General features: G+C 42.9%; 1 protein-coding gene across 33 annotated transcripts in view; it reads left to right on the top strand.

Moving 5' to 3' along the window:
* LOC110500605 (receptor-type tyrosine-protein phosphatase delta) overlaps positions 1 to 13,800 on the top strand; it is a 612,371-nt gene that overhangs the window by 542,929 nt on the left and 55,642 nt on the right. For 7 of the 33 annotated variants that reach the window (XM_090214691.1, XM_090214695.1, XM_090214692.1 and 4 more), the window contains 3 exons: positions 8,563 to 8,660; positions 9,918 to 10,174; positions 11,398 to 11,491. In XM_090214691.1, coding sequence (XP_090070817.1) covers positions 8,563 to 8,660; positions 9,918 to 10,174; positions 11,398 to 11,491 — 449 coding nt within the window. Of the gene's footprint in view, positions 1 to 1,262; positions 1,569 to 2,441; positions 2,636 to 4,633; positions 5,285 to 5,827; positions 5,855 to 6,518; positions 6,637 to 7,515; positions 8,104 to 8,559; positions 8,661 to 9,917; positions 10,175 to 11,397; positions 11,492 to 13,800 lie in introns of those variants that run through there. The other 26 variants (XM_090214671.1, XM_090214666.1, XM_090214670.1 and 23 more) reach the window with 7 other exon arrangements.

Here is a 13,800-nt window from a genome sequence, read left to right on the forward strand (position 1 = left end):
AGCCTTGTCTCTTGATTTTGCATGTAAGCCACGTCAGAGTATTTGCGTATTGAGACTGAGCTTTCTATGGAAATCAAATTCTGCCCATTTTATCTGTAGGTCAGAGGGGTTTCCCTTTCTCAGTAGCATAATTGGTAATGCCTTAACTATTTTTTTTTACAAACAATTGGATGGACTACAAATTCCATAGAAAGCTCAAAATCAAGTAGTATCACTGAAGATAGAGAATTACTGTTTTTCCACACAATAAGACCTCAGGTTTATTGAAATGACAAAATTGATCAAGGCACCAAATTGAAAGCTAGGTACAAACAAGTAGTGTATTGACTATTAGAAAATAGAATATTTCATTTCAAAAACTGATTTGAAATATTATTTTTAATATATTTAAAATACACCGGAGGTCTGTGCAAGAAAAAAAGGCAGAGAACAGGTAGGTATTAAGTTCAAAAAGTCCTAACGCGACGGGAGGTATCAAGAAAAGATGTCTGCATGCCAATGTGTCGAGACTTTCAAAAGTCAGTCATATCACCTTGGGAAGTTCTCTTTTGTACGATCAGGCTTTTACCACAAACCAACAGGCTTCGGAAAGGTTGGTGACCAATACAACTTTTTACACCTTGCTAGAGTTTAAGCATCAACCTTTATGTTTTTGGATTTGTGGTAACTGCTTGGCAAATGTATGATATTTGGTTGGAATTTATTAGGATTTTATGTGATCAAGAGAACTTTTACTGAGCAGTCATTTGATAAGTTTATATGAAATTTAGGCTTAGTCTTGGTTATAAGGCGAAGATATGAATCCCTAGAGTGATAATAGTTTTTAGGAAAGAATGTCACATTTTTCATTTACAAAGGTAGGTTACATATTGTGAAGGTGTCCTATTATCTCACGACAACCCCATCCATACATCCTCATTGTATGTGTTTTTATTCATTGAGTTGACCTTGTTTGAAAAAGTGTTAGTCTTTTGTCTTGCCTTTTGTCTCATCTTGATTGTGAAACCTCATTGACTTTTGATATCACTTCTTTGCAAACATTGTTTCAGTGCTTGTGCTTCGTCCTCATGTCATATTTATTTTCCCTTTCCCTTTTCTTTATTGTTTGTTCGTTTCCACCACCATCATCCCAACCCAAAAAAACTTCAACCTACCTGTGAAACCCCTCCTCGAAACAAACAAAATCAAACAAAACCCCAACTAAAATGGTCGATCCTATCAAACAAAACCCTGCTCCTCTTCCTATCCACTCCTCCAATCAGAGCCCTCAGCTCCACCTCAGGATATCAAGTGCTCTAGCCCCAGCTCCACCAATATCCTGGTAAGTTGGCGGCCTCCTCCTACGGACTTACAGAATGGGATCATAGTTAAGTATGCCGTCCAATACGCCGCCACTGAAGGGGAGGACACCACCACCCGAAAAATATCCGACATCCCTCCAGAAAGCTCCCAGTACCTCTTGGAACACTTGGAAAAATGGACGGAATACCGTGTGACAGTGACTGCTCACACAGATGTGGGTGAAGGACCTGAAAGCTTACCACAACTCATCCGCACCGAGGAGGATGGTATGTTTTTCTGAAACCGCTGCCCCCGTTGCAAATCCAGTCTGCCCTCTAACCTCTAACCCCCTTCAGATACTGTCTAACAGCATTAACAGTCCCTCTGACTTAGCATCCCTCTCTTCTTCTTCCTCCTGCTTCTATCAAAGTTGGCAACACTCCTAACTCTCATTATGAGCCCACTTTTACTAACTTGGACCACTTCTGTGCAACTTTTTTTTTACTGAACAGACTGCCCTAACTTTTTTGTAAAGCTCATTTAACTTTTTGTCAGTATTTTTCTGCCTTTATCCCCTAATACTCAATTTCAACATATGGTATGGCATTTTCTCCTGCATTGAAGCACTTCAGGCCTTTGACTTCCAGTCCCAAACTGTCTTTTTTTGTATGAGAAAAAAACTTGAGATTTTTTTTATGAATTTGACTAGATGTGAATTTATGGACAGTGGAAAGGGAAGGTTATTTTTTAATTGGCCAAAAAAACAACACATTTTTAAAAATATATATTTTATTTAACTTTTTCTTCACGCTTCATAGCCAAAATTCTTGCAGGGTGCTTCAAGCTTTTGAAGCATCCCCTTTGGCTCCTCTTTTCAATTTTAACAAACACATTTTTATTCCATGTTTTTAATCCACTACTCCCATTTTTGAATGTTTCCAGATTAGGTCAATTGTCAGACCTGTTTTTGGGGTTGTTTTTCTTTTCCCTTGCCATTGTTGAAATATTGATATCATACAGTGCTTGTTGCCGTATGCTCCCCTTTTGTAGATTTTTTCACCCCAGCATTTTGCTCTTTGGAGTTGGCCAGAAATTAAAAGGGGAGAAGGGGTTCTCTATAATCTTGACCTTCTTTCTTTTATCCCATGGTGTTCCTCCAGTTCCCAGCGGCCCGCCTCGTAAAGTCGAGGTGGAGACTGTCAACTCTACGTCAATAAAAGTAATCTGGCGCTCGCCGATGCCCACCAAGCAGCATGGGCAGATCCGAGGGTACCAGGTGCACTATGTCAGGATGGTTAATGGGGAGCCCATGGGACAGCCAGCCATCAAGGACATCTTGATTGACGATGCGCAGGTAAGCACCCTCCTCCTCCGCCTTCCGCCCAAAACTCTCAGGTTCTCTCACCTTGAGAAGTTCTCTGACACAAGGACAGAGCATAAGAGTCACACCTGCCAGAGTGAAAATACTAGGATACAGTACTAAGCCGTATAAAGTGTGGTTAAAACCACACGTTTTTACGATATGGTTTAAACCTGATGACACCAATTAGTTTTTCTCAGGATCTTTGAAACTGAGTCACCCATTGAGTAAATATATGATAGATACACATTCATACATTGGTGTGCATTTATAGGAATAGACCTACGCAGTATGGGACTCACCATATGTTACTCTCATTATCTAGTAGAGACAATCACAGGAACTACAGTGCATTCGGAAAGTATTCAGACCACTTGACTTTTTCCACAATTTGTTACGTTACAGCCTTATTTTAAAATTGATTCAATTGTTTTTTCCCCCACATCAACTGAACACATTATCCCTTAATGACAAAGCAAAAACTGTTTATTAGAAATGTTTGCAAATGTAATGTAAAAAAAATAGATATCACCTTTACAATTCCTTGTGAAAGTATTCACCCCTTGGCATTTTTCCTATTTTGTTACCTTACAACCTGGAATTAAACTAGATTTTTGGGGGTTTGTATCATTTGATCTACACAACATACTTACCACTTTGAAGATGCAAAATATTTTTTATTGTGAAACAAACAAAAAATCCGAAAAAGTTTCAACCCCCAGAGTCAATACTTTGTAGAGCCACCTTTTGCAGCAATTACAGCTGCAAGTCTCTTGGGATATGTCTCTATAAGCTCTATAATGAAACCACTAGGATTTTTCCCATTCTTCAAGGCAAAACTGATCCAGGTCCTTCAAGTTGGATGGGTTCCTGCTATTGTACAGCAATCTTTAAGTCATACCACAGATTCTCAATTGGATTGAGGTCTGGGCTTTGACTAGGCCATTCCAAGACATGTACATGTTTCCCCTTAATCCACTCGAGTGTTGCTTTAGCATTCTGTAATTTTCTTGCTGGAAGGTGAACCTCCATCCCAGTCTCAAATCTCTGGAAGACTGAAACAGGTTTCCCTCAAGAATTTCCCTGTATTTAGCGCCATCCATGATTCATTCAATTTTGACCAGTTTCCCAGTCCATGCCGATGAAAAACATCCCCACAGCATGATGCTGCCACCACGCTTCACTGTGGGGATGGTATTCTCGGGGTGATGAGAGGTGTTGGGTTTCTGCCAGACATAGCGTTTTCCTTGATGGCCAAAAAGCTCAATTTTAGTATCATCTGACCAGAATCCCTTCTTCCATATGTTTGGGGAGTCTTCCACATGCCTTTTGGCGAACACCAAACGTGTTTGCTTATTTTTTTCTTTAAGCAATGGCTTTTTTTCTGACCACTCTTCTGTAAAGCCCAGCTCTGTGGAGTGTGGGATGTTCAAAGTTTCTGATATTTTTTTATAACCCAACCCTGATCTGTACTTCTCCACAACTTTGTCCCTGACCTGTTTGGAGAGCTCCTTGGTGTTCATGGCGCTGCATGCTTGGTGGTGCCCCTTACTTAGTGGTGTTGCAGACTCTGGGGGCTTTCAGAACAGGTGTATATATACTGAGATCATGTGACAAATCACGTGACACTTAGATTACACACAGGTGGACTTTATTTAATTCATTATGTGACTTCTGAAGGTAATTGGTTGCACCATATCTTATTTAGGGGCTTCATAGCAAAGGGGGTGAATACATATTCACAAACCACTTTTCTGTTTTATTTATATATATATATATTTTTTTAAACAAGTTATTTTTTTCATTCACTTCACAAATTTGGACTATTTTGTGAATGTCCATTACATGAAATCCAAATAAAATTTAATTCAAATTACAGGTTGTAATGCAATGAAATAGGAAAAACATCAAGGGGGGTGAATACTTTTGCAAGGCACTGTACAAAAGTATTCATAGCATTTATTCAGTACTTTGTTGATGCACCTTTGGCAGCAATTACAGCCTTGAGTCTTCTTGGGTATGATGCGACAAACCTGCATTTGGGGAGTTTCTCCCATTCTTCTCGGCATATCCTCTCAAGCTCTGTCAGGTTGGATGGGGAGCGTTGCTGCACAGCTATTTTCAGGTCTCTCCAGAGAAGTTCGATCGGGTTGGGTACTGTCATGCCCTGAACATAGAGAGCCCTCGGTTCTCTATGGGGTTTAGGTCAGAGCGTGACTAGGCGGGGTGTTCTAGTCATTGATTTTCTTTGTGGCTGGGTTGTATGGTTCCCATATTTAGGAAGCCTTTTCTCCCACCTGCTTTGTGTGATATTCTGTTTGTGCTTGTAGCACCACTGATGTCACATTTTCGTTGTTGGTTTATTGTTTTTTGTTTGAAGTTTCACTGTAATAAAGATGTGGAACTCTACACACGCTGCCCCTTGGTCTGTCCATTACAACAACCGTGACAGGCCAGCTCTAGGAAGAGTCTTGGCGGTTCCAAACTTCTTCCATTTAAGAATGATGGAGGCCACTGTTTTTCTTGGGGACCTTCAATGCTGCAGACAGTTTTTGGTACCCTTCCCTAGATCTTTGCCTCGACACAATCCTGTCTCGGGGCTCTACGGACAATTCCTTTGACTGTGGGACCTGATATAGACAGGTGTGTGCCTTTCTAAATCATGTCCAACCAATTCAATTTACCACAGGTGGACTCCAATCAAGTTGTAGAAACATCTCAAGGATGATCAATGGAAACGGGATGCACCTGAGCTCAATTTCGGAGTCTCATAGCAAAGGGTCTAAATTAAACCTAAACCTACTTTCGCTTTGTCATTATGGGGTATTGTGTGTAAAAAAAATTATAATAATAATTTAATCAATTTCAGAATAAATCTGTAACGTAACAAAATGTGGAAAAAGGGAAGGGGTCTGAATAGTTTCCGAATGAACTGTATAGGGCATTAATTGAAATGCGATGAATCACACATCCTTAAATGCAATGGAACTGACATATTCAATAACTTATTGGTGGTCAGTGAATTAAATCTCTTAAGGGTAAAATCATCCGTTAGTACATGTGTCTTGTCTGTGGCTTCTCCTCTACTGCTCCCTGTACTCTACTATCTCACTAGTGACCGCTGACTCTGTACTTTGCCTTTGTTTTGTTTTCTCTCTTCTTTCCTCTCTCTCACATCTTAATCAGTGGGAATATGATGATTCAACTGAACATGTGAGTAGATACAGAGACCTAATACAGAGTTAATCCCGTTCCCCCCTTCGATCCCCTGCATGCTCTGTGTCTCCTCTGTTTCTGACCTTCGCATGGGTTTGGCTGTATTGAACCTCACATTACCTCCTAACTGTTCTGAATCAAGCTAAGACAAAAAGAGAAAAACATACTCTAACTGCTTGTTTTCTACTTGTAAATTGATATGGAATGGCTTACTAACAGAAATCCATAGCCAACATTACAAGGCTATTCATGAATGCTTAGCGGTGTTGATTATAATAAACAAGATTTTCGAAGGGGGACCTAGTTTCATACACTGTATGTTACCATTGGTACTGCACTACTTACACCCTTGCCTTTTCAATGCATGGAGTGACCTATGCTGACACGTCCACCAGTCCAGATTGTTTGCATGGAGCGAAGGATCATATGCATTGAGCAAAGGATGGTGGACTATATAGTGGCAGAACAGATTTGTACCAACCATGTTCATTGCCAGTCATTCACTAATTAGTGAGCTGATATCTTTGGGATAATGTCCTCTGAATTAATTACAACATAAATGCATGCACAAAAATATTACCCCCACCCTGCAAAAATGCCCAAATTGCAGCACAATACCTAGCAAGAGTTCTAAAAAAATCCCTATTATTCTAATCCACAGGAAATGGTCATCACAGAGCTGCAGGCTGAGACTATGTACTCAGTTGCTGTGGCAGCCTACACGACAAAGGGAGACGGAGCTCGCAGCAAGGCCAAGCTGATCACCACCACTGGCGCAGGTAAGGGAACTGTCATCACTGACAAATCTCCCCCTGCCCCTCTGCTAATGTACCCTGTGATCATCCCAAAATGCATTTGTGCTGTAGAGAGCTGTGAAAATTGCACCCAGTGAAAGGAAGCAAAAAAAAATGCTAATCGACCTTTCCCCCCCATGGCTATTAAAGTGTGAATGCGGCTAATTGCCACCTCAATTATGACAACAATTGTAATTCCGCTCAGCCGCCGCTTTGACATTGGAATGCTCACAGGGGTTAAGGAACTAATGGAAAAATCAGGTGGGGAAATAGGGTAGAAAAATACTTCCGAATTAATGGCAGCCCGACAGTCTGTTCTGCTCTCATTGGTCTCTTTTGAGAGAGAGGCATGACACAATCCAAATGGCAATTCAGAAATACTTTGCTGTGTGTTTTTGACATATAATTGCGCTGTCGTCTAATCTTGTCTGTAAAGCCTTCCACCTGCCTCCACCGGCGTACAGATACAAATGGCTAGTGTGTGTGTGTGTGTAGGGTGGGGGGGATAGGAGCCTTCACTCAGTAAAGGCTTCACAGGTATGCCATATTGGTTAGGTATCAAAGCAAACAGCAGTAGCATTTATGCAAACAGGGTGTTAGCTATCTACTGCTCCCTTGGTGAGGTAAGCCTACTCATGAAGTCATAACAGCATCAGGCAATGACAACCCTTTACGCTGAGTAGGAAAGGAGATCAGATTTTGCTGTCATGCATTATGGCTTGGGTTGTTTTGGGATGTCATCATCCTCTCATTATTGTCGTAATGTCCGTTGGATATTCCTTTTAAAATGCTATAGCAGTTTGAAGGGTTTCTTTGCATGGTATTTGTATTGAAAATTGTGTTTTGTCACTGCTCTTCTCTTAGTACCTGAAAAACCACGACTCATGGTCAGCCCCACCAATATGGGCACTGCCCTCCTCCAATGGCACCCCCCGGCTTTAACCCACGGCCCCCTGCACGGCTACCGCCTCCGCTTCGGCCGCAAAGATGTCGACCCTCTGACCATCATTGAGTTCCCAGAGCGTGAGAACCATTACACTACCAAAGAGATCCACAAGGGGGCATCATACACCTTCCGCTTGTCCACCCGTAACAAGGTGGGCTTCGGCGAGGAGACGGTCAAAGAAATCAGCACACCTGAAGATATGCCTAGCGGCTTCCCACAAAGCATTGTAGCCGAGGGTGGCACTACTACCACCATTCAGGTGAGCTGGAATCCACTGTTACTGGCGGAGCGCAACGGCGTTATCGTGAAGTATGCCCTGCAGTACAAGGACATCAACAGCCCTCGGAGCCCCTCGGAACTCTTCATCACCGCTCCGGAGTCCACCATCACCCTTGACAGCCTCAAGGCAGACACCACTTACGATATCAAAATGTGTGCCTTCACCAGCAAAGGCTCCGGCCCCTATAGCCCCAGTGTCCAGTTCAGGACACAGCCCTTGGATCAAGGTAGGACCCCACCGCAATTCAACCTCCCGCCCACAAATCCAACTTCACCCCACAGCCACCACCAACAGCAACCACCTCTTCAAGCCATAGTGGCAGAAGAACAAACAGATTAATCCGATCTCAGGATTGTTTTAAAATCATCTGTATGTATACATAGCACTCCCTCCCCATAAGAAAGAAATATATGAACAGGTGGAGTAAGTATATGTGTCCTATGTCTTGTCAGCCAAGCCAACGGTGAGCCTTTAGGTTAAAGAGCTGCTGTTAATTAAAAGGTAAGATAAAAGTAAGCTAAGGTAAGATGGGAGTACTGTAGCCCTGCTAAGACCACTCTCGTGCTGGTTTCAGACTGGTTGTAACGGGAAACATGTTCAGGTAAGAGGTTTGTTGCTCCGGAATCCATTAGAGAGGGTTGTTTGTTTCGTGTCTAAATCATCTGCTCCCCCTTTCTTTCAGCAGTGTTTGCAAAAAATTTTCATGTGAAAGCTGCCATGAAGACAGCTGTGCTCCTCACCTGGGAGATCCCAGACAACTATAATGCAGCTCAGCCCTTCACAGTAAGAGCTTTTCGTATTTTAGTCAACAATGTTTGAGGACAGCAATCCAGAAAATATTACTTGTTTCTGATTGGCTTAAAGGGCATTCTAGAGTGTGCATTATTTCCTGAAAGCAAAAGTTGAATTAAAACCATTATTGGCATTCTTGAATTCGATTTTCATAACAGCAAGTTCGGACTGATTGGTTTGGTTAGCTAAACTAGCAAGTCTGTTTGTTTGGTTAGCAAGGCAACTACTGTAGCTTCACTACATGATCAAAAGTATGTGGATACCTGCTCGTCGAACATCTCATTTAAAAATCATGGCCTGGCTCGCAGTCGGCGTTCCACATCTTCCCAAAGGTGTTCGATGGGGTTGAAAAACAGCCCCAGACCATTATTCCTCCTCCACCAAACTTTACAGATGGCACTATGTATTGGTGCTGTTGGCACTATGCAGTTCTTCTGCTAACTTCTTGTGCTTCCAGAGGCGGTTTGGAACTCGGTAGTGAGTGTTGCAACCGAGGACAGATGATTTTTGAGCTCTATGTGCTTCAGCACTCGGCCCGTTCTGTGAGCTTGTGTGGCCTACCACTTCATGGTTGAGCCATTGTTGCTCCTAAACATTTCCACTTCAAAATAACAGCACTTACAGTTGACCGGGGCAGCTTTAGCAGGGCTGAAACTTGATGAACTGACATGTTGGAAAGGTGGCATTCTATGACGGTGCCACGTTGAAAGTCACTGGGCTCTTCAGTAAGGTCATTCTACTGCCAAAGATAGCGTAGGTGTGTGCTCAATTTTATATACCTGTCAGCAACGGGTGTGGCTGAAATAACCAAATCCACTCATTTTAAGGGGTGTCCACATACTTTTCTATATATAGTGTCTCTAGTAAACTTGCTAGCTACTTCAGTGGAATTTGAACCGATTTCTACCTGCAAATGAACACATGTCTAGCGACAAATGTGTTCAATTATAGCCATGGTATAAAAGGGACAATCAACTCGGGGCTGTATGTGTTCTCTGGAAAATATTTCAACTCCGTGGAAGGTTAGTTCAACTCCGCTAGCAGGTCGTGGAACACACCTTCCACGTCATTCATTCATTTTACATAGAATGCATAGCCCTTCGTTGATTATCACTTACATATAAATATGTTAACCAGCTACCGTATTGAGCAGAAGTTCAGACATGTCCCTGACTAAACAGACCTCAAGTGTCGAATTAGTGCATATCCTCAACATTCACACACCCTTTCCTTCCATCGCACATCCAGATCCTTTATGATGACGGCCAGAGCGTGGAGGTGGACGGCAAGCTCACTCAGAAGCTGATCACGGGTCTGCAGCCCGAGACACAGTACTCCTTCCTGCTAACCAACCGGGGCAATAGCGCTGGCGGTCTCCAGCACCGCGTCTCCACCATGACCGCCCCTGACATCCTGCGCACCAAGCCCTACCTGATTGGCAAGACCAACTTGGATGGCAAAGTCACTGTAGAGCTACCCTCAGTCCAGACTTCAGAGAAAGTCAGGTGAGTGGCGGGGATTAAAACTAATGCTATCGCTAATTGCAGACTTGTACTTACAGAGCTGGCTATTTAGCCTAATTTGATTGCACTTAATTAATGTGTCTCGGTGGCTGACCTAATCCATTTATTTACCTTCAGCTCATCTTTTGGTTCAATTATATCAGCATGATACCATTAAAGCTTATTTCTCCGTATTGCTCAATGTCACTCACATTGCTGTTACGTTATCTGTATAGTTGCACCTAATAACTGAAAGGGACAAGATTTTTCACAGATTTCTCACCACTTTGTTTGTTTGACAGGGTTTGAAAGGTCAGAACATCAGCACTGAACTTCATTGCTTTCTTTAGAATTGTACTCTTTATTTTACATTCACTGCATTGTATCAAGCCTGTTCCTCTTGTTCTCTCTTCCTCAACACAGAGAGGATGACACCATACATTCCCCCATCCAATTTATCCCACTCCCCAGTATTAAGTCTTGTAATGTCTCTCCCTGACTTTCCAAATAAGCTCTGGGTTGTCAAAAGGCCAACATGCAGATCCAATTGTAGACTGGCCTTTCAAACCCATTTTGGATTTTGATCTTGCTGGATGCGCTCGGGCCCACTCTCCCCCGTGCCAGAGCTTAAGCTAATTAGCTTCCCATTAGCCTGCCACACTGCCTTCCTGGCTAAAGCTAGCTAGCACTATGCCCAGCCAGGAGAAGCCCTCAAAAAAGTCTGGCAGAGGCTATTATCTCCCTTGCCGCCCGATGGGGGGATGAAAATCCCTCTAATTCCAGCTCCTCTTCTCTCCCTCGCGAAGGGCTGCTAATTAGCCCACAGAGTCTTCAGCGAGGTGTGACAGTGTGCCCGACTTTTCTGATCATGCTTCAATTAAAAGACAAACATGGAAGAAAACCAACTCTTAATGGAATGATAACGGTCTAGCGTAACTCGCTAATGTCGCAATCATTTGTTGCCTTTGTCTGTTGTCCTCAACGCCTCCTACCCTATTACACCTACAGGATTAGTAGGAAGCTCCTCAACAAAAAGACGTGTTATGGTCCCCATGGAGACTAAACATTGTTGTGTCTGAAGCGGAATGCTTTGATCTTGGTTTGTTTTGTCTAGACTCAGCATGTGACCATGTAAAAATGGTGCATTGTAAACGTATTGTCGAGTGAACTGACAATGACCTTGAAGAGCTTGTGTTGTTTTCTTTCTTTCCCTTCTCATTTTCTAGGGGATACTACATAGTGGTGGTGCCTCTGAAGAAACAGCGCACAGGAAAGTTCCACAAACCCTGGGATAGTCCAGATGAGATGAACCTAGAAGAGGTAGGTACCACAAAATAATCCAAGAAATGAATACAGATTCCAAAAAGTCCTTATTAGACATTACCATTCGATTCCTGTTGTGGATTCTCTATATTATTATTTTTTTTTTTAACTAGGCAAGTCAGTTAAGAACAAATTCTTATTCACAATGACGACTCAGTACTGAGTGAATTACAATGGAATTAACTTCAACCCAAATCCAGTAGAGACTGCCTAGGTCTCATCTCTCTCTCAAGTCTTACTAAAAAGAAAGGTGGTAGGAAGAACTCGGCTCTTAACTCTGCAGATAGGAGAGGATGGGGGTGGGGAAACCTGGGGACAGGGCTGGTTGATTGATGCAAATAGCTGCAGAGAGCATTATTCATATGGAAATGAGGTAGAACATGGAGTAGTCATCAAGTGCACTGCAACTCAAACCCCCCCCCCCCCCCCCCCCCCTTCCCACCCACTCTCTCCCTCTCAACTGAAATTACCTTGAAGAGCTGCCTCTGTGTCTGTCCTTATTCAAGGGAAAGGTATCACATTGGTTATGCACAAAAGTACTTGACAACATTTATATTTAGCCGGTCTAGGTATTTGAGAAGCTTTCATGCACTGTGTATGCTCAGGTACATTAGTGGAGAAAGCTTACGTAAGGATTTTGCCGACAAATCGTAAAGTGTGCATGCTCTTTGTGATGCGTCAAACGCATATAGACCGTCTCTCAGCTATGTTAATGGCCCTCACCACACCACACACTCACCTGCCTAACACATGTGAAACATTCCTAGCACTCATAAGATACTATGGATGGCATTCAATGAATTGCAGTAAGTGGGTCTCCAGATAGCGCTTCCAGAAATGTCTTTGGACAGCTCAGCGTTCAACACCACAGTGCCCTCAAAGCTCATCAATAAGCTAAGAACCCTGGGACTAAACACTTCCCTCTGCAACTGGATCCTGTACTTCCTGACGAGCCGCCCCCAGATGGTAAGGGTAGGTAACAACACATTCGCCACGCTGATCCTCAACACAGGGGCCACTCAGGGCTGCGTGCTCAGTCCCCTCCTGTACTCCCTGTTCACTCATGACTGCACAGCCAGGCACGACTCCAACACCATCATTAATTTTGCCGATGACACAACAGTGGTAGGCCTGATCACCGATAATGACGAGACAGCCTATAGGGAGGAGGTCAAAGACCTGGCCATGTGGTACCAGGACAACAACCTCTCCCTCAACGTGATCAAGACAAAGGAGATGATTGTGGACTACAGGAAAAAGAGGACCGAGCATGCCTCCTTCTCATCAAAGGGGCTGCAGTGGAGCAGGTTGAGCGCTTCAATTTCCTTGGTGTCCACATCACCAACAAACTAACATGGTCCAAGCATACCAAGACAGTCATGAAGAGGGAACGGCAAAACCTTTTCCCCCTCATGAGACCGAAAAGATATGACATGCGTCCTCAGATCCTCAAAAGCTGCTTCACCATCGAGAGCCTCACTGCCTGGTATGCCAACTGCTCGGCCTCCGACCGCAAGGCACTACAGGGTAGTGCAAACAGCCCAGTACATCACTGGGGCCAAGCTTCCCGCCATCCAGTACCTCTATACTAGGCGGTGTCAGAGGAAGGCCCTAAAAATTGTCAAAGACTCCAGCCCCCCCCCCCCTTTACACCCCTGCTACTCTCTGTTACCATCTATGCATAGTCACTTTAATAACTCTACCTACATGTACATATTAACTCAACTAACCGGTGCCCCCGTCACATTGACTCTACTGGTACGCCCCTGTATATAGTCTCGCTATTGTTATTTTACTGCTGCTCTTTAATTACTTGTTACTTTTATTTCTTATTCTTATGCATATTTTTTTAAACTGCATTGTTGGTTAGGGGCTTGTAAGTAAGCATTTCACTATAAGTTCTACACCTGTTGTATTCGGCGCATGTGACTAATACGATTTGATTTGATCCAGGACATACTGCTGTATAATTAAAATGCTCTTTGAAAGCACAATTCAGTAATCCAGTATCTGCAATTGATCGAATCCCAACATTATTGTGAACAGAATGGTTTTAGCACCTTTTGCATTGCTAGACTTTTGGTGTAATTAGATATGAGATGGCTCAAGTATAGATTAATGTGCATAAAATCATTTACTTGTCACGTGCGCCGAATACAACAGTGAAATGCTTACTTACGAGCCCCTAAACAACAATGCAGTTTTAAAAACTATGAGTAAGAATAAGAAATAAAAGTAACAAGTAATTAAAGAGCAGCAGTAAAATAACAATAGTGAGACTATACACAGGGGGGTACCGGTACAGA

Source organism: Oncorhynchus mykiss, chromosome 21, assembly GCF_057628025.1.
Source record: "Oncorhynchus mykiss isolate SJ-2025 chromosome 21, ASM5762802v1, whole genome shotgun sequence".
Classification (NCBI taxonomy): domain Eukaryota; kingdom Metazoa; phylum Chordata; class Actinopteri; order Salmoniformes; family Salmonidae; genus Oncorhynchus; species Oncorhynchus mykiss.